The sequence below is a fragment of the Heliangelus exortis genome, chromosome 20 (genome assembly GCF_036169615.1).
Source record: "Heliangelus exortis chromosome 20, bHelExo1.hap1, whole genome shotgun sequence".
In the NCBI taxonomy this organism is placed as follows: domain Eukaryota; kingdom Metazoa; phylum Chordata; class Aves; order Apodiformes; family Trochilidae; genus Heliangelus; species Heliangelus exortis.
In genome coordinates, this window is record NC_092441.1 from 10285563 (window position 1) to 10309277 (window position 23715).

At 42.5% G+C, this 23715-nt stretch overlaps 1 protein-coding gene across 1 annotated transcript in view; it reads right to left on the minus strand.

The window, feature by feature from the left end:
* COX10 (cytochrome c oxidase assembly factor heme A:farnesyltransferase COX10) overlaps positions 1–23715 on the minus strand; it is a 96360-nt gene that overhangs the window by 29899 nt on the left and 42746 nt on the right. Inside the window, exon 5 of the mRNA XM_071764497.1 lies at positions 2099–2169. Coding sequence (XP_071620598.1) covers positions 2099–2169 — 71 coding nt within the window. The remainder of the gene's footprint in view (positions 1–2098; positions 2170–23715) is intronic.

The window sequence follows — 23715 nt, forward strand, 5'->3', positions numbered from 1 at the left end:
CATCACAGATGATGTAACAGAGCAGAATTAAAACACCACCAAACATTTCATGATATGAAGCAGCTAACAAGAAGAAAATGTTCAAACACAAGTGTCAGGCAAATTCTGGGCAAGAGCTTTGTACATAACCCAAGCTCCCTGGATTCCTTCCCAGAGCCAAGACACCAGTCTCTGACACACAATTTATCCATCTCTCGCGTCTGTTTCTGACTAGTTTTAGCATAACCATTTAAGGGTTTTATTTAATCAGCCAGGAAGGAAAGAGTTCAAAGAACACGAGGGAATATGTGGCAAAATATAACAAGGTTAGATCACTTGCACTGGATTATTCTTCTCTGGCACACCACAGAAGAAACAACCCAGTCGAGCTCTGCGTGTTCAAAAGTCTGCAGGGAACCAGAGCAGCATTATTCAAGGTAAGTGACACTTTTAAAGAACTTTAAATTAGCTGCTGACAGTCAGGTAGATAGATTGATGAGTGATTACACAAAATCCCTAACATTACCATTTTGTGGTGAAAGCAAATATGAAGGGGAGGGAGTAAGAGAAGCCATTAAATATGGTTTTGCCAATCTGCGGTGCATTGGGATGAGAGTGGAGTTCGTTTAAGGACACTGGAAACTTAGAAAACAAATTCCTTTCTCTCCAAGAAAAGTTGACAGGAGGTTTCCCAGCTATACTTTGACTCCTGAAACAGAATCACAGAATGTCTTTGGCTGGAAGACACCCTCTAGATCATCTGGTCCAACCTTTGACCAGCACTGTAAGTTCACCACTAAATTATGTCCAGGTCCACACGCAGTTTAAATACCTCCAGGGCTGGTGACTGCAAGCCAGGCTGGTAGAGTATGATAAAAAAACAACACAAATCCCCCTCATCATCCTTTTTCCTTAAAAAATCTTCCTAAGGACCACATGGAAGTAGAGCAGAAGTGCAGCTCTCCTGAACTGCCCAGTTAAGACTGACTCAGTGAATGTACATCAGAGGCTCTCACTGCACTGGTCCCTAAAATATGTTTTTAAATAAAATTAACTCAACTCAGGAATCTGTAATAAGCACCATCATCAACAACAAATCAGAACAAGTTTACTGAAGCACTCTAACTACTTTCAGTGAGTGAATTTACCTCCAAGGTTCACTTTAGTATTTTGTCTCAATTTTACTGTAATTTCATCCATCACGTTTTTTTCCGTCCTCCAAAGGTGATGGATAAAATACAGAAATAAATAGGACCAACTGTTCACAGAAGCCTGGAGGGAAAACATAATTTTGTTATAAATAATCCTTGGCACAAATCATGGAAATGCAATACTAAAATTGTTTGTTGAATCATTTATGAATTGGGCCTTCAGTTTTAGTTTGCAAATAAGTTACAGTTTCTTGTTGATGTTCTTTTTCACTTTGCTTTTTTAGCTGGAAAGCAGCCTGTGAGAAACTGAACTGATGCACAGTCCAGAAAGCAGACTGAGTGAAGGAGTTTTTCCTAAGGGAATCCCCTTGCAGGGTGCTCCTGTTGGTGTTGGTGAGGGATTTACACAGGATAAATAGAAATAAAATTACAATAAATTTTTATTTTCACCATTTTTAGTTTTCCCCTCATCTTTATCCTAAACATTTAGAAAAGGCAAAGACAACATAGTGCCTAACAACACCACTAGAAAAATTATTTGCCAATATCTCTGCCAGGAGACTCAAATGATCTAAGAGAGAAATATGGCCACTCAAAATACTTCACAGTCTTTTGTTTTGTGAAAATCTAAAGAACTGATGTTACAAACTAATGCAAAAGTTCCATGGGATGTAACCAAATGCTGACACGTGTGGTTGTCCCATGTGGAGAAATCCACAACAGGAGGAGAAATTCTGCTGTCCTGAGAAATTCAGTCTTTTAGAAGACAGCTGATTACCCAAACTCCCCACAGGAAAGTTAGAGAGATGAGGAAATACTGAAGAACAGATAGGCACATTTCTTTGTTAAGTCTTTTGTCTGGAACAGCTATTTTTTTGTCACCTGATGAGAGGGAGAAGCTTGGAGACAGATAAAAGCAAAGTGAAGCCTCATTTCTTCTTCCCCAGAGCAGGTGTGTGCTGCCTTACCTGATCTGTCCTCGCACCAGTGGTCTGTTTTTTGTCCTGTTCATGTTTGAGTCAAACGGAACCTCAAAGAACTGTAATAAAAAAGAAAAAAAAAATGGAAGAATCAAAAGGAAAGGATGCTGGAAAGCATGCCATGCATGGAATGTCCTGTCTGCATCTGCAGGTGTGTTAATCTCTATTACTGAAGGTTCAGAGATACAACAAGAATGGCCAACTCCTTTTTCTGAGCTTTGAAAGTTTGCATTAATGCTTTTGGCATCACCTTAGAAAGAAAATCACCTGGAGGACAAAAATAGTTTGTGCAAGTCCCCAAAAGTTAATCATTTGAAGTGGAGTTGGATTCTGAGTCCTGTTCTCAACAGGTCTGACACAGCTTTTATACACACATAATTACACACACAGCTCTGCCTCCAGTGGAATGTTAATACAACCACCCTTGCAAACGTTGAGCTTCTGGTATTTAAAAGACAAATACTATTTTTTTTTCACTAACATATAACTTCTGAGAACCCATAACCCACCCCAAAATCAATCAACTCTTGTAAAGTGCTACCAAAACTGCACTGAGCATCTAGTTGGAGCAGCAGGGAAGGAACACACCGTGTGGTGTTCTTTAATGTCACCACCAAATCTGACTTTAGATGTCACCTATGGGAAAATTCAGGCAGCACTATCTTCCTGCTAGGAATTTGGTAGGATCCTCCTGATAAAGAATGATACTGCAAAAGCTGAATGCACTTGGTCAAAGTTTGCTTTGCATTGCAAATTGTGAAACCATTTAGTTTCATGTCTGCAAACTACTAATAAAAAAATAAGCATTTATTTATTTCTAAAAAGATTAGCATGCATTTCTAGGAAGAATATTTTATCCTGACGTTATGTCTGAGGTTTTGGGGTAGGATCCCAGCTATGGTGAGTATGTAGGAAAAGCAGCGTAACAAAAAATCATCAGGCTGAGAGGAAGCTCAGAACAGTCAGAGTGCAGACAGATGGAAGGTGTCTCTGTGATAAATGACTGCACGATTAAATCTACATTATTCCAGCAAGCTGATGGAATACACAACAGGAGACAAAATTAACAAACATCTTCTTTTGACCAGTGGCAACATTATTGACGTTGCTACTGAATGGGGTGGCAGATTACTGAAGCAAACTCAGGCTGCTTGGCCAAAAGATCCTCAAATGAAGCAGAAGGGCCTTTGGGAAGGAAAAGGATGAGTTTATCCACCTTCCACTTTGCCAGAGCACCCTGGGGCAGCACCAGGTAACTCACTGATTTGAGACAGGCAGCTCAGAGGTTATTTCTCACCCTCTGCCATGCCTGATCTGCAGCAGCAAGAGTCACTCCCAGGCAGAGGAGAGGAGTGGGTGAGAAGCCCCAGCACCCAGAGCCCCGAGTGCTCACTGCTTGGAGCTGCTCAGCCACTGCTCTGGCCCTGGGGATGCTGCACAAAGAAACCCCCATAGGAAACCCCCAGGAATACCTTCAGCACCCCCTCTGGATCCAAACCCAGTGATTGCTTCTGACAGCTCAGCGTTTTGCTAATGGTTTGTTTCACTGTTACATTTCAGAGACAATTGCCTTACAGGAAGAAAAAAATGTCAGCTGGTATCAGCCTGGTAGAGCAATGCAAGGGAAAAATTCTACAGAGCTAAAGCCTTTTATCCTGAAAATATCTGGGGCTACACTAAGTTTTGCTTCCTTTTTAAATATAAAAATTTTCCCTTTATTTCTGTTTGAGCAGTCTGGCTGCTGTGAGCTTACTTCCAGTTTAAACTTGTGCATGCAAAGGGATTCTGGTTCATGGGAGTGTTTATGCTTCCAGATAAATGCACTCCGTGTGTGATGGAGAAAAGCAAAATAATGTGGTTTTAAGCTCAGTGTGCCTCAGACATAAAATGAGTGAAATGAAGACCAGTTGGACACTAAACACTGTTAAAAAAATCCAAACTTCAGAATTTGAGTTATGTATTAGTAAAACCTGGTGATATCATAATCAGTGTGTGAAAGATTTCCATTTATTTAATATTGTAGTTAACATCTGAACGGAATATAAATTAGAACAAGAAACTTCTCTGCTGATTTAAGTAGTCACAAAATGTCCATCTCTATTATACACAGACACGGTTGCTCCTGAAATTAAGATTACTCCATGACTGAAGTCTGAATTTTTTTCGCTTTTCTAAATCTGACAATCTGAATAATCTGTTCCTGTCAACTGCACGCACGCAGCTCCATAGCCAATTGAACCACAGTTCAGAAAAATCCTTTTATTTGCAATGCCCCAGATTCCTTCACTGAGCTAGTTGCTATTACATGTCAGCAAGATGCCATTTATCAAACTTTTTCCATTTTGCTCCCAGATGTTCAGCAAAATTCTCTCTCCACTTGAAATTATTTTCCCCTGATATTCAGAAAAAAAAAAAAAAAAAAAAAAGAAAAAAATGTGCATCTCAAGTATCATTCCATAGGGCTGAAAGGGTGAACTCAAACACATTATCTCATGCCAGGCCAGCACAGTACAGCCTGTTTTAGCAAAGAGTAAATTCAGTAAGATGAATCTTGGATAAATAAATATTTCAGAAGCACTCAAGAGGCTTTTTCCTCAGGAAGTCTGAATGCATCAGTTCAGCTGGACAAGGCAGAACATTATCTGCCCGGGGTATTTGGGCAGCCAGCCCTCCAAAGGACAGGCAGAGGGTTAAATCTACAGCATCTCAAAATCCCTAAGTGACAAAACTTGGCAATGGCTTTCACAACCCTAACCTGAATTTTAATCAGCATGCATGAACATTTAAAACATGATGATGGAAACAAATAAATCAGGCCAGCTAGTACTTTGTGGTTTATTTCTCCAGCAGGCTCATCAGACTCTGTGTAGATCTCATCTAGTTAATATACAGTAATTATATCCTAAACATGTAACAATTCCTAGATTAGCTGTCACATTACTGCTTATACCTCTTTACACTTGTGTTGAGGTTTTTTTTTTCCTTCAGCTTCTGACTGGTTTCCACTTTGTATTTTAAGTGAAACATTACAGAAGGTTTAATTTCTTCAAGCCACCTCCTGGAAGCAGCAGTTAGCACAGAGGGCAGCTCATCATTCAGCTCTCCTGGGGGACACAGAGATTAAAATAATTCCATGTGGAGTAAGCCAAGATTCCCACAGCACCACCTTGCAGATGGCATCACACCACCCTGGCACATCCAGGACTAACATTTTAGAGGGAATCCCATCCTTTTAGAGGACACCTTCCTGCTCTTTCAGCACTAACACCATCTATTAAGTTTCCAAAGAGTGGTCTGACTCTCTGCAGTTTATGAATGGAATGGGATGGGATGGGATGGGATGGGATGGGATGGGATGGGATGGGATGGGATGGGATGGGATGGAAAGCCCTGAGCATGTGCTGCCTTTGTCATTCCTGTGGGAGAGATTGGAACTGCTGCCTTGGGAGACTTCAGGATAAACAGAGTGCATGGAGAGGAACAACATGTCACATCCTTTAGCAAACTGGTCACCCACACTTAGGAGGGGACATGGAGCACAGAGAGCACCAGGCTGGCCCCAGGCCAGGGCCAGCTTTAATCTGTGGCAGAACACTGCACTCATACACTAAACACGTCCTTACACCAGGCCTGAGAAGCTCATCAGCCTCAAGATGAAGCTGAACCCTGATGTCAAAAGACAATTTAACTGGGGGCAGCTCAGAGGTTTTCCTGTTGAAAAGCACCCCTGCAACTGAGCAGGATTCCACGTGCTCCTTGGCAGCAGAACAGAGATACCACTGAAACACACACTGGAACCAAAAAGGCACATGAATTTGGGAGGAGCAGGTGGACCAAAGCCAGGTGGAGTCCAGATACCTGGACAATAACTGGAGGTTTCCTGGGAAAGTAACACCCAGAAAACCATTGCTCACAGCTGGCCACGCAGCCTCCAAATCCATGAGGTTTTAGCATTAGACTTTCACATAAAGTATCCTGATTTTCCCAAGCACTCAAAGGGAAGTTGCTATAACCAGCACTGGAAACCCACCAGGCCATGAAGAGTCAAGTCCCTGCCTAGTGAGTGCTCTTCCCCTCCATATTGCCTCATTACTTCTACTCCTCATGCTTTTTGGGATTTATCTTGCAATGTGATAAAGTAGGATATAATAACATAAAAGGAGATGAAAAACATAACATGTAATTTACAGTAAATAAGATCAAAGTCAAGATTATTATTAAAGGTTTTCTTTTGGTTTCCTCTCAATCACTTTTATATGAAAACAACAAAGAATAATTAAAGTATATTACAAAGGTCTTTTTATTCAATTGTACACAGATGTGACTGAAAAAAAAAATAAGTGAAGGGAGGATTTTGAAAAGCATTCATGCACTGATCTAACACTGTTCTCACTGAAGTCAGCAGCAGTTTGACTTCAATGAGAGCAGGGACAGACCAACACTGAGTGATTCTGAAAATCCCACCCTAATTGTACAAACAAGGGAAGGCTTTAGAGATTGCTGGCTTGGAGATTGTATATTTGAGAATCATAAAGGGCACACAGCACCTGTTTGTCTTCAAGATATGAAAATAAAGCAAGGCAAATATTTTAAGGATTAGAAATGCCTTTTTTTCTTTTTTTTTTTAAGGCAGTATCTGAAAACCCTCTGGCTCTGCAGTTCCCAGTGTACCTATAGATCTGCTTTAATATTTTCCATTTTAAAGACGATTCTCATTAAAAACAAGATTGATGCAAGCCTGAACAGCAGTACCTACAGATAGAGAAGGGCATCTAAAACCCAAACTGCCATGGCCCAGTGACCTGAAGAAAGGTCTGCTAGGTAAAGCAGCAGCCACAGTTTAATTTCTTTTTTTTTTAAAAAGCTTTCACTGAAGAGCCAACCTTCTGCTTAGCCAGTGCTTAGAAACCCATTGCTATGTACAGGGAATAGAATGGGACAAAACTGCAAACAAAGTGCTGAGCCCTGTCACTTCAGAGACATTGTCAGGATGGGGAAGACCCCAGGCTCCCATTCCCAGGGATTTGTCCCTTCCAAGCAATGGCTGCTGGTGGGTTCTGCTCTTAAGAGCTCCAGAGATGACTTGTTGCTATTTCCTTGACCACTCACCAGCCTGTGCCTCCTCAGAGACATCCATTATGCCAAAACTGAGATTTTTAGGGTTTTTTGGGTTTTTTTTCATCATAGAATCATAGAATTGGCTGGGTTGGAAGGGACCTCAGAGCTCATCAAGTCCAACCCTTGATCCACTCCCCCCGTGGTTCCCAGCCCATGGCACTGAGTGCCACATCCAGGCTCTTTTGAAATATCTCCAGGGATGGAGAATCCACCCCTTCCCTGGGCAGCCCATTCCAGTGTCTGATCACCCTCTCCAGAAAGAAATTCTTCCTAATGTCCAACCTAAACCTCCCCTGGCACAACTTGAGACCTCTTGTGCCCTCTTGTCTTGCTGAGAGTTGCCTGGGAAAAGAGCCCAACCCCCCCCTGGCTCCAACCTCCTTTCAGGGAGTTGGAGAGAGTGATGAGGTCTCCCCTGAGCCTCCTCTTCTCCAGCCTCAACACCCCCAGCTCCCTCAGCCCTTTTTTCAGGTGTTCCATTGCACTGAAGTGCACTTGGGTGGCAGCAGTGCCCGGAGCCCCAGGCACACACTGCTCTGTGTTTGTTTTCAGCTCATCCAGAGCCTTTTAGTGGGGCTGAGCAACAAAACAAACTGCCTTTTAACTCCTGCAAGCTCTTCATCAGCACTCAGACCCAACAATATCTTTTGGAGATAGCAGAAGTACCATGACAAGCAGCTTGAAAAGTGCCTGACCCTGTCAGCACTCGGGGGTGTCAGAATGAGGTGGTCCCAATAGCAGAGGAGCTGATGCCTGCTGCTCCCTGGGTCCCCTCAGGGTCACCAAGGGCTTGGGGACAAGGTGAGGATGATGATGGACAGGTCCTGAAACGTGCTGGCTGGAACTGCTGAGGCACAGCAGGTTGGGACAGGCTGGTGGCATTCATCTGGGCCCAAGCAGCAAAGGTGGAAGGAAAGCTCCTGGGTGGGCACACGAGTGGCTGAGCATGCTGCAGCAAAGCAAGGAATTAATGAAGTAGGAAAAGATAATTAAGAACTACATGAGGTCTTCAGTGTATTAATAACTTGGAAATAATGGGGGATTTGTGTCCAAATACTTCAGCTATTTTACCCCTACATAGAACAATTTTCTTGTCTTCATCTTTGAAGCAAATTTTCAAGCACCAATGCATTTAAAGAATTAAGAAAAAAAAAAAAAAAAGGAAAAGGAAAGAAAAAAGGAAAGGAAAAAAACCCCCCTTGTTTCATCTCATTTTTTCAATGCATCTGATGCCCAAGACTTGAAATGGGAGAAAAAACCATGAAACTCCTATTTTGGTAAAGAGGAAATATGTGTGACCACCTGATGGTTCCATTAAAATCATATTTTGCAAAGACACTGTCACAAACCCAAAATAATAATAAAAATTTAGAAGCTGTTCAATCTTGCAAATGGCCAACATTGTGAGCCACTTAAATAGCAAATTCCCAAGGTCTCACCAAGGTCAGCCACAGCTTCAAGGGAAATGCAAGCTGGGTACCACAGACAGGCTCTCACCTTATGGTATCCACCTTGGAGAGGCTTTCACAGGAAGAAATACTGGTTTCTGGCCAGCTGCCAAAGACTTCTAATAACATTAAATATTTATCACAAAGTCCTTTTTTATTTAGCACACAATTTAGCATCCACAAACAAAAGCTCCTTACTCCAAGCCTTCCTCCAGTTCCATTCCCAGGAAGGCATTTGCCCACATTTGGGCTCCCTGAACCAAAAGGGAGCAACTTCCAGAGTGCCTTCCCCTCCTCTTCTTTTGGACATGGACTTTGTCATCTTTGGGCTCTTCCTTTTCATCTTAAAATTAAAAATAATAAAAAATATGTTTCAGGTCTGAGCCCTTGTGCCCTCCCTTTGTGCTGACCCAACCAACTGATGCCACAGAATGATCTGATATTACTCACTTTCCTATCTTTTCTGGTTTTTTGTTTGTTTGCTTCTTTTGCTTTTTTGTTTTTTTTTTTTACCTGTATCACTGGATCAGGTCACCCTGGACCTGAAAAAAAGGAAAGGGAAGGGGCTCAGCTCCCACCAGTGACCTGCTCCATCACATACCCCAGGACAGGAGCAGCAACACAACACTGTGGCTCTCATTTAGGGGTTAAAGTGTTCTCTCTCTCTGCCCAGGATCATGGAGATCAGTCAGGGAAGACACATTCAGCTCTACACATTTTCTTGCCCTGGAATAATAAGGGAAAACTTAACCTACCCACCCACTCCTCACCAACTGAACTCTGATCACCCCAGGTCTGTCACTTCCCCACGCGGGATTTTTAATGACAAATAAGTAGATGCCAGATGCAGAGGTAGATACTTTCTGCTCCTCCAAAACTTGTTTTTTTTTTTTTTTACAATATATTTTAGGAACAATTGTGAGAGTTGAAGAGAAATACCACCTTAATGCCTACCAAAAGACACTCTAAGTAGTATTGCAAAACCGTTTTCTCAAAGAGATCCCTTTGAATAAAATCACATTTGTCAGGAGGCCAGCGTGCCATGGGTGCAACGTATAATTTAAAAAACAAACAAAACTTCAAATAACAACCTCTTTGCTGCAGATAGGAATTGCACAAGGTCAGTATCTGGTTTAAGTTACTATATGTCCTAAAATACACAAGGCCAGGTCCTCTGGCGAGAGTGCAGCTGCTTTGAGCAATAGTGCAGATAAAATCTGATACTGAAGATGGCTTACACACATTCCTGTGGTGGAATAAAGTTGTTACTCAGGAACTCTTGGGGAAGTATTTCTGCTGCCCAATTTCAAGTGCTTAACTCAAGCACAGGAGAACCAGAGCCAAGCAGGAGCCAGACATCTCCTCCAGCTGGCAACTGAGAGCAAACAGAGGCAGCAGCCTGGCTGATTGAGATGCAAAGCCTTTATTTCTCTCTAGTAAATACAGAAGGATCCTGAGCTCCTGCCTTTAGCCAGGGCAGTTGGAAAAGGGGCAGGTAATATGACAGTCATAGAATTATAGAATGGGCTGGGTTGGAAGGGACCTCAGAGCTCATCAAGTCCAACCCTTGATCCACTCCCCCCGTGGTTCCCAGCCCATGGCACTGAGTGCCACATCCAGGCTCTTTTGAAATATCTCCAGGGATGGAGAATCCACCCCTTCCCTGGGCAGCCCATTCCAAGGTCTGATCACCCTCTCCAGCAAGAAATTCTTTCTCATGTCCAACCTAAACCTCCCCTGGCACAACTTGAGACCTCTTGTGCCCTCTTGTCTTGCTGAGAGTTGCCTGGGAAAAGAGCCCAACCCCCCCCTGGCTCCAGCCTCCTTTCAGGGAGTTGGAGAGAGTGATGAGGTCTCCCCTGAGCCTCCTCTTCTCCAGCCTCAACACCCCCAGCTCCCTCAGCCCTTCCTCACAGGACTTGTGCTGGATCCCTTCCCAGCCTCCTTGCTCTTCTCTGGACCTGCTCCAGCACCTCAATCTCCTTCCCGAGCTGAGGGGCCCAGAACTGGACACAGGACTCAAGCTGTGGCCTCCCCAGGGCTGAGCACAGGGGCAGAATCACTGAGCATCAGCTGTGACTGTAAAACCACACAGCCTGGCTGCTGCTCTCCTCCTGCCCGGGAGCTCAGAGCAAGGAAATAGGAAGGTGAGATTTAAATCACTTCCACAAGGCTCCTGGCTCCAACCCATGTGTCCAGGATTCAGGTCATTTTAATCAGCTTTTTATAATTTGTCACTCAAATGATCAGAATACTAATCCACTGCAATGTGCTTCCTGCCAGGCACCCCAATGTTAATCCAGAAACTGCTCTCCTGTGTCACACGTTTGTGTGCTCACTGCCTGCTCCTGGCTGACACATCCTGTTAGCAGTGCTTTTTCTCTTACAAGACAGACAAAAGCAGCACCATACATAAAGCAGCAGGCTTGTCTGCTTTGGGCTGGCAAAGGGTTATTTATGTAGTTCCATCCACATAAATTACTTATGCAAAACATCTTTTAGTTTTGGAAATAAATTAACTCTTTTACTTGAAGTTATTGGCACTTGTGAAAAGTAATTTGCTTCGGTCCATCTGTATTTGGGAAGAAAAAAAATACATCTACAGCTCCTTCTGGACAAAATATGTAAAATTAAAAAAAAAAACAAACAAAAACACAAAACCCAAACCCAAAAAACACAAGGAATGAAATGATGAAATCTGGGCACAGTGTAATACAGACAATAAAAAGCCCTCGTTCCCATTCAGGTTGTGAAGGGGCAGCAGCATTTAGTGCTCTGCCTCAGAAGGGCAGCACAGAACACTGCCTGACTCAGAACTGCAGAACTCACCCACACCTCCAACCACTTCCTATTGATGAACTCAGTCCTCAAGGGTTAATCCTTTAAAGTCCTGACACCAGGAAGATGCCAGTTCCACCTGGCACATTTAGGGAATCTCCTGGGTCTACAGGAGAGCGTTTACAAGTATCCTCAAGAAAACTGAAACCCCACTTTTTCCTGTTGTCCAGCTGTCTGAAAAGAGAGCAGGAAATCTCTGCAGGGGATTTCATGATTTACACTTCACTGGCAAGAGAACAGCCTCAGTGCTTCACTCCACCACGTGCTCTCAGTGCCAAAAGGAATCTGGTTTCTAATATTCCCCAGAGTTTCAAATGTTCAGAGCTGGTATCAAAGGCATGAGTACAATACTGTAACTTCATTTGTATGACAATGGGGTTTGTTTCTTTTTACAAACCCCAATAACCTGTATTGCCTTTTTACAGCCTGGCAATACAGGTGAAGAGGAATCACTCTCCTCTCCTCTCTCCTATCTGTACATAACTTAGCAGAAAGCTACCAATAGACTAAATGGAATTTTTTCAAAGACCACAAAAGAAAGGCACATCTCTGCTGGGGAATGCAATAGTTACAAAAATAGTTCTGGGAACACTGGGTTTCAACCAAGGGTCCTCAGGCTGCACAGAGAAGGTTTGTTAAAGACAGCCAGGAAAAGGCAGATGCACACATGATGTGTCAGGCCACATCTGGGACATTTTCAGTGCATTCTCTCTGAATTAAACCTCTCACAGAAGAGATGCTAAAAAACCTATGGGAAGTTTCTGGCCAAGCCTAAGGATTTTACTCCCAGGGAGTTAGATCTTCATAAAGACAGGCAGAGTGTGTAGATCTGCCAAACCTGGCAAGGAGGTACAATGTCCTACCAGACAGCCAGGGTATATTTAATCACTTAACCCCAGCCTGGCAGGTAAAATTCAGTAGCCATCTATTTTTTTGTTTGTTTGTTTCATTTTTAATAGCATAATGCCCAAAGTAGGACCATGAATGGCCATCATTACACTCTTCTGCTAAGGGCTGGATGACAAACCTACAAAGTGAGTAGTGACAAAGACATCCCAGACCAATGATCAGGTCTCACCTTCCCTTCCCCTTCCTCAAGAATGAAAGTGAAGGCAGAGTCTCCCCAAGACCCATTAAAAAGCACAAACAGCCAAACCTGTTCCAGGGGCATCACACCATCCATCTTCCTAAAGCTGTCAAGAAATGTTTGTCATTCCAATACTGCTTGCATCTCCCAAATGCTAAGATAACACACCCATCAATCTCAGCTGGAGTTAAAAGAGGAGTTGAAAAATAAATAGTTCTGAGGCATGTTACTAAGAGGGATTCCACACACTATTAATTTTAGCTTGGAAACCAATTAAGACACCTAATCAGCATTAACACCACCGCCCTCTTTTTAAGGTATAATGACCTATTCACTTGCTTAAATTTATTTATTTTGTGACAGTGATCCTTTCAAATGCTTTAGAGGATTAAACAACAATCGTTTTAGTCCTGGCTTCTGGCAACAAGAAAATTTTTCCTAGGGGGAAGTCGAAGATAAGGCCAAGACAGCACAATTCTCTCTAGTTTAAAAGGCCATTCTTAAAATAAAAGAGCAATAATAATAACAAATCTAATGACATATAAACAAAACTTGTCCTGAGCACTGTATGAGTCTCAATATGCTGAAATAAACTGGTGCTTTCCACTCAAACCTGGAGCACCCTTTTTCCCCTTCAGCCAAACTGTGACTTCTTGCTCAGGAGCATCACCAGCTCTGGCAGCACCTCTGGATGGCAAAGCAGTAATTGAGTGGTGCCAGCATGAAACCTGCACCATCCTTCTATAAAAAGGTTATTAGAACAGGAACTCAGTTCCCACCCAAAGGGCTCAACACTTCTGCCCAACCCCTGCAATGGGTATTACCTCTACCTGGCAGTGAACCTGCACGAGCTTTTTAATATTGACAGGAAAATGCCACTCTTGTCAGATTTGTCTTCCATGTACCTCAAATGTCACCTTTGTTTGCTAAGTGTTAGTCCAATATGAAGTTTTCTGAGCGTCTATGGGGAAAAAGAAACAATCAGCCCTCAGTGCCCTGATTTCCCCTGGGTGCCAGCACCCCCTGAGAAGCTTTTCATACCCTTTTCTGCCTGTGCCAGCACAGGGATCTGGGAACTTTGACTCAATGGACTGACTGAACCTGAGGACTTGGGACTAGAGTTTTAGTCAACCACAAAGAAATAAGGACAGATTCTCTAAATCACCTGGATTTCACAGAAGAGCTGACTGAGTGTCTTCATGCAAGGGGTTAAAGTCAGACTCTGCATCGTGGGATTTTTATTGTGTTACTTTTCCATGGAACTAAACCCAGGAAAGCAAAAAGTCTTTCTGGGATACTGAAGTGCATTCCAGTATCTAGTCAAAAAGCATCAGGTCCAAACCTGAACATCTTTACCCAGGAAAGTAAGAATACACTGTGAGAAGACAGAAGACTGGAAGTCCAGTGTCCAAGTCCCACCAGGAAGAGCAGCCTATAATTGTTGGCAAATATAAGAGAAAAGAAAGCATTTGATTTGCTTGTCACATAGCCCAGATCAGCCTCTGATGCCTAACAGCCCAGCTTATCTCTGGATGAGTACAAAGAAAAAAATATCAAAAACTATAAAGCTGTCCTCTCAAGAAAGCATTGTAAAATCAAATCAGTCACTCTCATGGGAACTCCTGAAATAATTATTTTTTAAAAATCACTATGAGCTGAAATTAAAATGAACTAAAATGAACACGGTAGTAATTTTATGACCAAAAAATAATTTGCTGAAACACTTAGTTTTGGTCTGGATTTCAAATTCTTCAGGGAGGGAAGATGTGTGTGTATACCTGAGAAACACCAACTTTGCTATTCCAAAAAGAAGCTTACCAACAAAAAGTTCTTATTCCAAACCAGAAATACCCATAAAAGACATTCCAGAAGAAAACAATTCTGCTTTAAAATTCACATCCTAATAAAATTCAAATGAATTTCCCTAGGCAGGCAAGTCCTTAAATGTACACCTCCATTTAATTACACTGCAGTTCCTGTGTAGACAAGTCCCAAGATACTCTTACATGATAATCATTAAATATGAAGTGGTGAAATGAATTGCAACATCTAGTAATGCTTCTTATGAACCAAGATTTATAGTGAAAACTAAAAAAAGCACATGGTTACTGTGTCTGCATGTTGTATGAAAAAAAAATAGATATGAAAATAGCTATTGAAAACGATGGATAGCTGGGCACAGGCATCTAACCCAAACTGCTGTAAAGGTAATGCTCAGCCCACCTACTTATTTAATCCATGTAACAGGAATACTGAAATTATAAAGAAATCTAATTACATTTATAAGTTATTTAAACACTGAGCACCCAAGGAAAATAACTGGCAGAATTGTGTTATTTAGTAAATAAAATCTTCTGTTCAGCTCTACGCTTCAGCACTTGTTTAAACAGAATGGTAAAAACCTCAGGTGCATCTCCTAGTTTCACTACCTTAAAAAAAAAAAAAACAGGAAAAAACAAATCCAGTTTTGTAAAGCAATCATCTGTTCATGGCTGCAGAAATGGCACAAGTGCAAAGGATCTCAAACTGTGGTCCCAGAAAAAAAAACAAAACAAAATAACTGCAGCCAGACAAAAGAAACTTCCAACATCCACGTTTTGTTCCAACAAAACCCAGAGGGGCACCCAACTCCTTTATGCACCTGAGCAACTGCTCTCTAAACATCAGCTACCACAGAGAAAGGTTTAAACAGGTTTGGAGGATTGTTCATTTGGTTTATAAGCAATTTACACACAAGCATATGCATTTACTACATAAATATTTATAGCTTGGCAGCTCTCTCCCCCCAGTCTGCACGGGGTTTCTCCGTCGGGTTTCACCCGTGATAATTCCTCTGAATTTCCACATTTCCAGATGCTTTGCTCATGCAGCCTTGATGGGGAACAGTTGTGCCTATTAGCAGACAAGCTGCTGACAACTAAGCCGAGCTTCTAAAAGCTGGCAGAGAGATAATCTGGCACCAAGATCTGGGAAGTTAAAAGAGAAAGAGGCATGGTGGCCTGAAAACATGGAGAAGGCAGAGGAAAACCTCGGCCAGCCCCGAGCCTTTCCTTAGGATGCTTCTCATCTCATTCCAGAGCACTTCAGGGAAAAATCTCACCTCAGTCGACCACCTGGCTGCTCAGCACCACTCTGCTCTCCACAAAAATTTCTCTTAAAAAATGAAAGAAAGTGGTGTTCCACTTGCAAATAAATGGTATTTACAAATGGTAATTTGTCCAACTTAACTGTTTGCAATGGGATGAAGGCAAAAAAACGCTGTTGCTTTATTTCGCTGTCACCTCTTGCCTCTCCTTCTCACCAATCACTAGTGATGTATAAACTTCTTCATTTAAAAAAAAAAAAATAAATGCAAACGCTACTGGGAGTGCAGGAGCTGCTTTTCCACACCTCTGAAGCACTCTGACCAGAGCTACCACCAAGCTGTGCTCACAGAGGACATAAAACTAAGGCAAACCAAGTAGGAACCAGCAAGGTGTCTCCATCTCAGCCCCTGGGCTTCCCTTTCTCCCAAGGTTTTACACCATGCCCTGCACATGGCCAATGAGCTGCAGAAATGCCCCAGCCAGGGCTTTCCCTTCACAACCAGGGCAAAAAAAAAGAAACAAACCCAACCCAGCGTGAACCCTCAGTTTATTTTCTTCATCTCATGTTACTCTTTCAGAGATTATGGGGAGTTTGGGTTTATCTCATTATATCAACTTGTTGGGGCAGGTCAGCACAACCAGCACAGGCACATGGGGAGCTTGTCCTGCTCTGGCCCCAGCAAGGACAAGTTCAGACAACGTTGGGTTTCACCTACCCCAACAGCAATGTCATCCTGACTTCCCCAAGGATGAGCCCCACCAGTGCTTCCCAGTGCTGTGCCAGACCAGACAGTGGTTTTAGTCAGACAGCACTGGAATCCTTCCAGGGTAGATAAAATCTGATTTTTTTCCATGCAAGGAACTTAAATCCTCACCGTACGTATTAAACTTCATTTATATTCTTACACTACTCCTCAGGCATTCAGTTTTGGCCACTGTTGAGAGGCAGGATTTCTTTGTTTTGACCCTGAGTGACTTTCCCAATGCATCTTCCAGGTGAAGGGGATTCCCTCCCTCTCCTGCTGCTGCCCTCCCACCCACTCTTTAATTAAATTCTAAAGTCTAAGAGAATCCCTGGTACAGATGAAAAGTGGACTGGGATGCACGAGGAATAAGTATGTGGATAGGTTTTCCCAAACAGACCATTAAATATGATTTTAGTGTTTATTTAGCAGTTTTAAATTGTTGCAAAATAGGTATCAAGAAGGATTATTACAATGAACAATGAAGAAGAGGGAAAAAAGCACAAAAGAAAAGTATTCCTTCCTTCTGAACCAGGGACCAGAGATCTCTTCAGGAACACAAGTCATTAAAGCAATCCTTCCTAAAGCTGTTTAACCAGAATTACCCCAGTTTATAGGACCAACAGAGCCAGGACCAGCACCCTTGTTTTGGGTGTGAGCATTCAGTGCTCCCAGGGCAGAGAGGAACATCCAAATACCTTTTCCATGAACTAACCAAGCAGGCATTTATCAGCTGGAAGAGGGATAGGCAAACCTGGGGGGGTTTCTGGAGGAGTTTTTCCCTTCATAAAGAGTCCCAAAACTTTCAGTCCAGAAGGTCTTAGATTATCAGGCTGTAGGCAGAGTAGTACAAAGCATCCTTGAAGTCTAGACCAAATGAAAAGATTAGCAGGTCTGCTCCAGTGCTGATTACACCAGGCTATTGCTATTTTTCCAGCGGATGCTTTCGTGATTAAATATCAAGTAACTGGACACACTTGAACATTTATGTCACCCTCACCTATGAAAATAATACAAAGTTTATTTGCATTGAGAACTATAAAGTATTAAAAAATCATTCTATGGCTGTACCTGTCAAGCTGTAAAGAGAAATCTAGGTTTTAGTGAAGAGGGTCCCTTGGGAGGGCCACGTGTTGGCAAAGCAGCACAGCAATCACATTATGCCTGTAACTAATGTGGACAAAGTGGAAGGAGTAACAAAAGCCAACAAAAAAACAACTTTCCCTCTGATTAGCAATCACCCACTAATGGGCTTCAATCCCAATTTCAACTGAGGTGGCACCATCCATCACCTGGGTCTCTCCAAGCACCAACCCCTGTGTCTGCTCAGGAGGCACCAGAGGTCCCTTCAGAGGAGGATTCCCCACCCTGAGCTTTGCCAGGGCCCAAGGTTCATCAGGTGCAGTGGTTGTGTGGCTCTGAAAGAAGTGCAAACACAACAAGAAAGTCCTCAAGGGCAGGGTCTCCAATCTCTTCTTTTTTGGTGAAGTTAACAGCCTTGGCCCAAGCAGGTCTATCAACTGAATGATGACATTTTAGCTGGTGTGAACAGCTGTTGTTCTGCATATTGGAAATACACATTTTAAATTCAGAGGGAGCTATTGGAAGGAAAAAACCCCAAAACCACAGGAATTCCAGTGGGAATGAGTATTTAGTAAGGAAATAAATAATTAAATAATGGATCTATTAAACAACATTCATACTTTCTCAGTAATTTCATCAAAGTGCAGCACTGGCCAGACTTTTGTAAGGATTTTTTTCTTGTATTTTTTTTTTTCTTTTGTAAATATTGAGCAAGTTACCCAACTTTCCTGTTGAACAAAGTCCCCCCTTGCTGCATGAGGCTGTTGGGGCTGTGCTGCCTCTGACACACAGGAATCATGCCATGGGACCTGAGTTCCTGGTTCATAAATTGCTAAAAAGTTTACAATACTTGGAAACCTACATCCAATTTCCAGCTTAATTTTACACATAGCCAATTTATGCCCATTTGTTCTTTTGCCAACACTTCTCTACAGCCTAACCAGGCCCTTTTCCTCCTGGGTTCTTACCCCTTGATATATTTATAGAGCTTTCACATCCACATCAGCTTTTGTCCTGCCAGGCCACACAAGCCAAGCTCTTTCAGCCACCTCTTTTAAGTCTGGCTCCTTGTTCCCTCCCACAGCCCAGCAAGTCCTTTTCAGCACCTGTTCCTGCTTGAATTGATTTTTCTTGCATATGGGGGAGCAGAACAGTGTGGAGTTTTCCAGATGACTATCTGCTAATGGCATTAATTGCTCTTACCTCCATGGAAATGCCTTGCTTGAGAGTCAAGCCTGCATTTGCCTTTTTCACACTACTGCACAGTCATGCTCTAAAAAAAGCAGATTTTTTTTTTTTTTTCCTCTCTGTTCTTTCTGCTTCAGAAGCCTTGAGGCTTGATCCAAGAGGAGATAATGCTGTGAACTAGAAAGCAAAAAATCTGGCTCTGAACTTAGGTCAGGTATTAATAGCCCACGGAGTGATCCTGAAGAAGTCACCTCACATTCCTTCTTTTCATTCCCACACTTGGCCTTTTTAAATCCAGAGCTCACTGAGGACAAACATCACCTCTTAATCTAAATTAACCCAGAGCCTCACAAGCATCCTGCCCATGGCTGGAAAAATCTTCATGCCTCCCAGGTAGGAAAGTTTTCAGAAACAGCCAAACTCTCAATTATTTTACTGTCAGCATCTGGAAGGACACAGCTATAAAAGCACACACGGATGTCTCAGATGGGGTGGTACTACCAAATAAAAGGCCAGATGCTAATGGCCCAGTGAATCATGGCAAAGGCTGAAGGCATTTCCAGGAACTTGCAAGTTTTCCATTATTTTTCTCAATGTTCCCATAAGCATCCAGGAGTGAGCAATCTTTGGGGAGGCTGCAGCAGGTGTGAATCCTGCAGAAAGTGAGAAGAAAAGCTGGATTTGGGGAGATGTAAATTCACTGGGCAATTTGCAACGTCTGCTGTAAACCCAGCGTGGATGGGGAGGGTGCTGGATAGAATTACTTTGGTTTCCCAGCATGCCACCCCTGCCATAAAACTGAAATTGTGAACAGGAGATGAATCTTCTTGGATATTTTTCAAAAATTTTACATATTGGCAGTCAGAGTGAGGAATCCTCACAAGAAAATACGTTAAAGCTGACAAAACAAAGCAGTAGGAAAAACTCTCCTTATCTGAGTACCCTCAGCAAAGGAAACCAATCTCTCCTCTTGTCAAAGGGCACAGGAGATCAAGGCATTATTATTATTAATATACCATCAAGCTTCTCAGAGACAAACCATCCACTACCAACCAATACCCAGGCAGGAATTTAATGCCACATCACTACCACTGCTTGTACAGGCTTCAACTTATGTACACTAAAACCAGCTCAAAATGCAGACAACTACAACCCAAACTGGATCCCCACCAAATGCAGCCACGAAGGTTTCTAATTAAAATAAAACTGTATAAGATGTACTGTTAAAAAGAATAAATTATGGTTTTATAAAGTTCTAAGTACAAATGTATTTTAATTTTTTTTCAAGTCAATTTTAAAAATCATTCCCCAGCAATAGCTAAGGAAGGGCTGGGGGTGACCCAGCTGGCACGTGCATCAGCACCTGAGAAGGAGCCCTTGCAAGGATCTGAGCTGGGAGAACCCTTCCTGTGCCCAGGGCTGCACAGGAGGATTTCCAAACAGCACATTAAGAATAGAACAGCTGCTAAAATATCTTCTCTTTTATGTGATACACATGCAGTGCTAAACTGCTTCAACTTCACAGCAGATTCAATCAAATTCTTAGCTCAGATACACAGGAGGGGCTGACAAATGAACAGATGGGACTAGAGAAGGATCAGCCAGGTACTGGCTGTACTCAGCCTGACCTGAACACCTGCACGGTGCCTTCCTAGTGGCAAAGGGAAGTTTGTCAGCAATGCTGAGAAAGAAACTTGAAAAAAAAAAGGAAATTTCAATGTACAAAGTTTTACTTGAGCTAAGGAAATGGCTGATCCTGGTCCTTCTCACTGCCACAAAAGCCACATTTCACAGTCACTGCCACAACTCGGTGCTTTTGTGGAAAGCCTGTTTTATATTAAAATACACTTTGGATTCAAGTTTTCTGTCCCAACAACCTATCTGCAGGAATTACTGCTAAAGAAAGGTCTCCAGCCACCCACCACTTGTCCTTATGGCTCATCTCACCCGAGTGTTTGTAAGCAACCCAGCCACACATTCACAGCTATTCCTTTCAGTGCCCGGAGGACAGGAAACCTGGCAAGAAAAGAGTGTCTGCAGTCCAGACTGATACCCATCACTGCCAGGATGACCCAAGCACAGCAACAGCAAGCTTAGCCATCCTATTTATGGTAAAAGGTTAAGAATTAATTAGGCTGGAGATGATAGTTCAGTGCTTTGAGCACCAGCTCTGAAATAACTGGACTTGTTGGGACGTCAGTGGTTGAATTCCAGCAGGTCCAGTTTAAGCCATTCATCCCAGTGAGGAAGAGAAGCCAGGCTCCAGGAGAGTTCCTGCCTGCAGGTCCTCTGGGCAGCTGTTTAAAACCCTAAATCTTATGGACTGTGTGATGATTTCCCTTAAATACAGACTCTTAGTGGGTACCACCTAAGTCCTGTCCCCTGGGAAGGAAGTGACCCCAGGAATCCACACAACCCCACTATGCACCTCCCCTTCCTGCCAGGAAAATGCAAGAATAATTTATGTGTTTTGGATACTACACCTTTTAGTGGCAAAATATGGGGGGCAACACCCTCTGTCAATCCTTTATATTAAAAGCCAAGAACAAAAGGGTTCTTCTAAACTGGGTCTGCTTCTCTGACACACGACTGTCACACAGTGACACTAAAAAATTTCACTGCCACTAAAAAATTTCATCCAATTTCTCAAGGCTTACAAAAACATCACAAACATCTACGTTCCACTGTGAATATTAGCAATGCTTTAAGGAAATTATTTTTATTCCTCATTTTACCTCAGAGGAGGATATTGTTATTATTATTATTATTAACTGCAATTAGCATCAGACAGCAATTGCTAATTTCCAAACCCAAATACAAACATGAGCAAAATATTTGCCAACCAAAAGCCAGGTGCTATTCCCACTGTGTGGGAAACAAATGACAGGATTGAAGTGATTTGTATCTTTACAACTGCTCTGGGAAGCTTACACAAGAGTTATCGTGCAAACAGGACATTGGGGAAAGTTTCAGTAGACTACAAATTATTCTGAGGCTCAGGTTCCCTCTCAAACAAAATGTTCTTGGTCTGAAGTCTCTTGCTCTGAAGCTGATTTTACTACAAAGCAAAGAAAGCTTAAGAAACCACTCAGAAGAAAACACTAATAAAATTTTATAAAGAAAAATCTTTTGGAAACCCATCGTTATTGTGAACTATATTTGGACTCCAGGCTGAGAACCCAGCTGATGTAAGTCTATCCTAATGCCATTTAATTAAGTTATATAGATGTAAACCCCAAAAGAATCCACCCCCAAGCCTACCAGGAAAACAATCTCTGCTCACATTCTCTGGACATGTTGGTCACTATAAATACAAAATAAATATGCAAGGATGATCCATGCACACAGCTTTTTGGAGGGAAAGTTATGTGCTCATCAGCAACTTCAAAATGTACACACAGTGCTCAGAGAAAAGGATGCATTTTCACATTATTTTATTATTAAATATTAGGGGAATTTGTATAAGGGGAAACCAAATCCCCTTGTGCAAGTTGCATTTCCAACCTCTCCGTGTGGCCAAGGACAGGAGAGGAGAATTGAGGCTTTGGGAATGCTTCAGAGGTGGAAGAAAGCAGTGATCCCTCAAACCTCTGCAAGAAGCAGGGCAGGGGGTGAAGGTGCCCCCCAAAACACCCCCAGCATCAGCCCAGCAGACCCAGGTGGGTTTCTGCACCCTGCTGGGAAGCTTGGGCTCTCCAGCATCACCCAGTGCAGGACCCATTTGCTGGCTGTGGATGCATCCCATGCTCACCAGTAAGCAATATGTTACTGGGGAGGAAGGAGAATTAATAATTAATAATTAAAAATTAATAATACAAAATTAAACATCTCCCGGGGGGCAGGCATGCAACAAAAAAGAGAATTTTGTGGGGGAAGGGGTTATTTGAACATATGTACCATAATGCTTCAGTAAGTGACAGCTTAAACAATACTTTTCAGATAGAAGGAAAACATCTGACATTTTGTCTCTCTGACTGACTAGTGAGTGAAAAGCTGAGCTTCAGAGTACAGAAGAGATTCCAAACCCAACAATTGAAGAACAATAAGAAAAAAAACGTGTACCGAGGGATTTCTCAGCAGAAGAATGATATGCTAGACAAAAAATAAAAGGATATACCATATGTTGAGTAATAAAATTGGCAAACCTTGTAAGGTTCAAATACTGCTATTATACACATCTGGGCAAAACAGGGGGGAGGGAAAAAAATCATTAAGCAATCTGAGAACCCGCAAACAAAGAAACTGTAAAATTCTGAACTGTAAAGCAAAGGAAACACACTTAATCCCTCAGGAGTTTAAGTATGTATTTCAACTGGGTTATACCATCCCTCACAAGGACATGGAAGCACACAAAAACCTAGAGACACAATATAGCCACTGTGAGCCTGCAGGCAGAAAGCCAACTGGCTGCAGTACCCACCAGCCCTGGCACCTGTTGGGTTTATCATCAGCACATGCATTACCTCCTTGGGGCACACAGGGAAGGAAAATAACTCTACAAAGTGCCTGTTTTCCAGCAAAAGTGGACGATTGTGCAGTGTATTTTAAGTCAGGATTTCCAGTTGCAAAACAAGCCTCCCTCAATGCTGAAGCAGTGGGGACTCTTGTGCCTTGCAAAGCCACGTGCAGAAATGCATCACCCAGGAGCAAATAATATAATCCTGCCCTCCTGAAGTTCTATTTCATCTCTAACCACAGATGTAACCTCTTCCCTGGCCTCCCCTGAGGCTAATTTATTTATGAATGTTCCTATTAAAAATAGGACTCCTTGCATAGTAGCTTATTTTCCAGGGTGAATAGGGGAGGCAGGATAAATACAGTTTAATGAATAAACGTCTTGTGACAAGACATCTCTTTTTAGGGGTGCTTGTAGTCTGGGCTCACCCTGCCAGATGGCAAACACTGCACCCTCAGTCTGCCCCAAAAACAGAGCCTTGCCCACAGGGGCAGCACACCACAGGGGTGGTTTTGGGGTGGCTTTGTTGTTCTGGGTTTTTTCAAATGTAATTCCAAG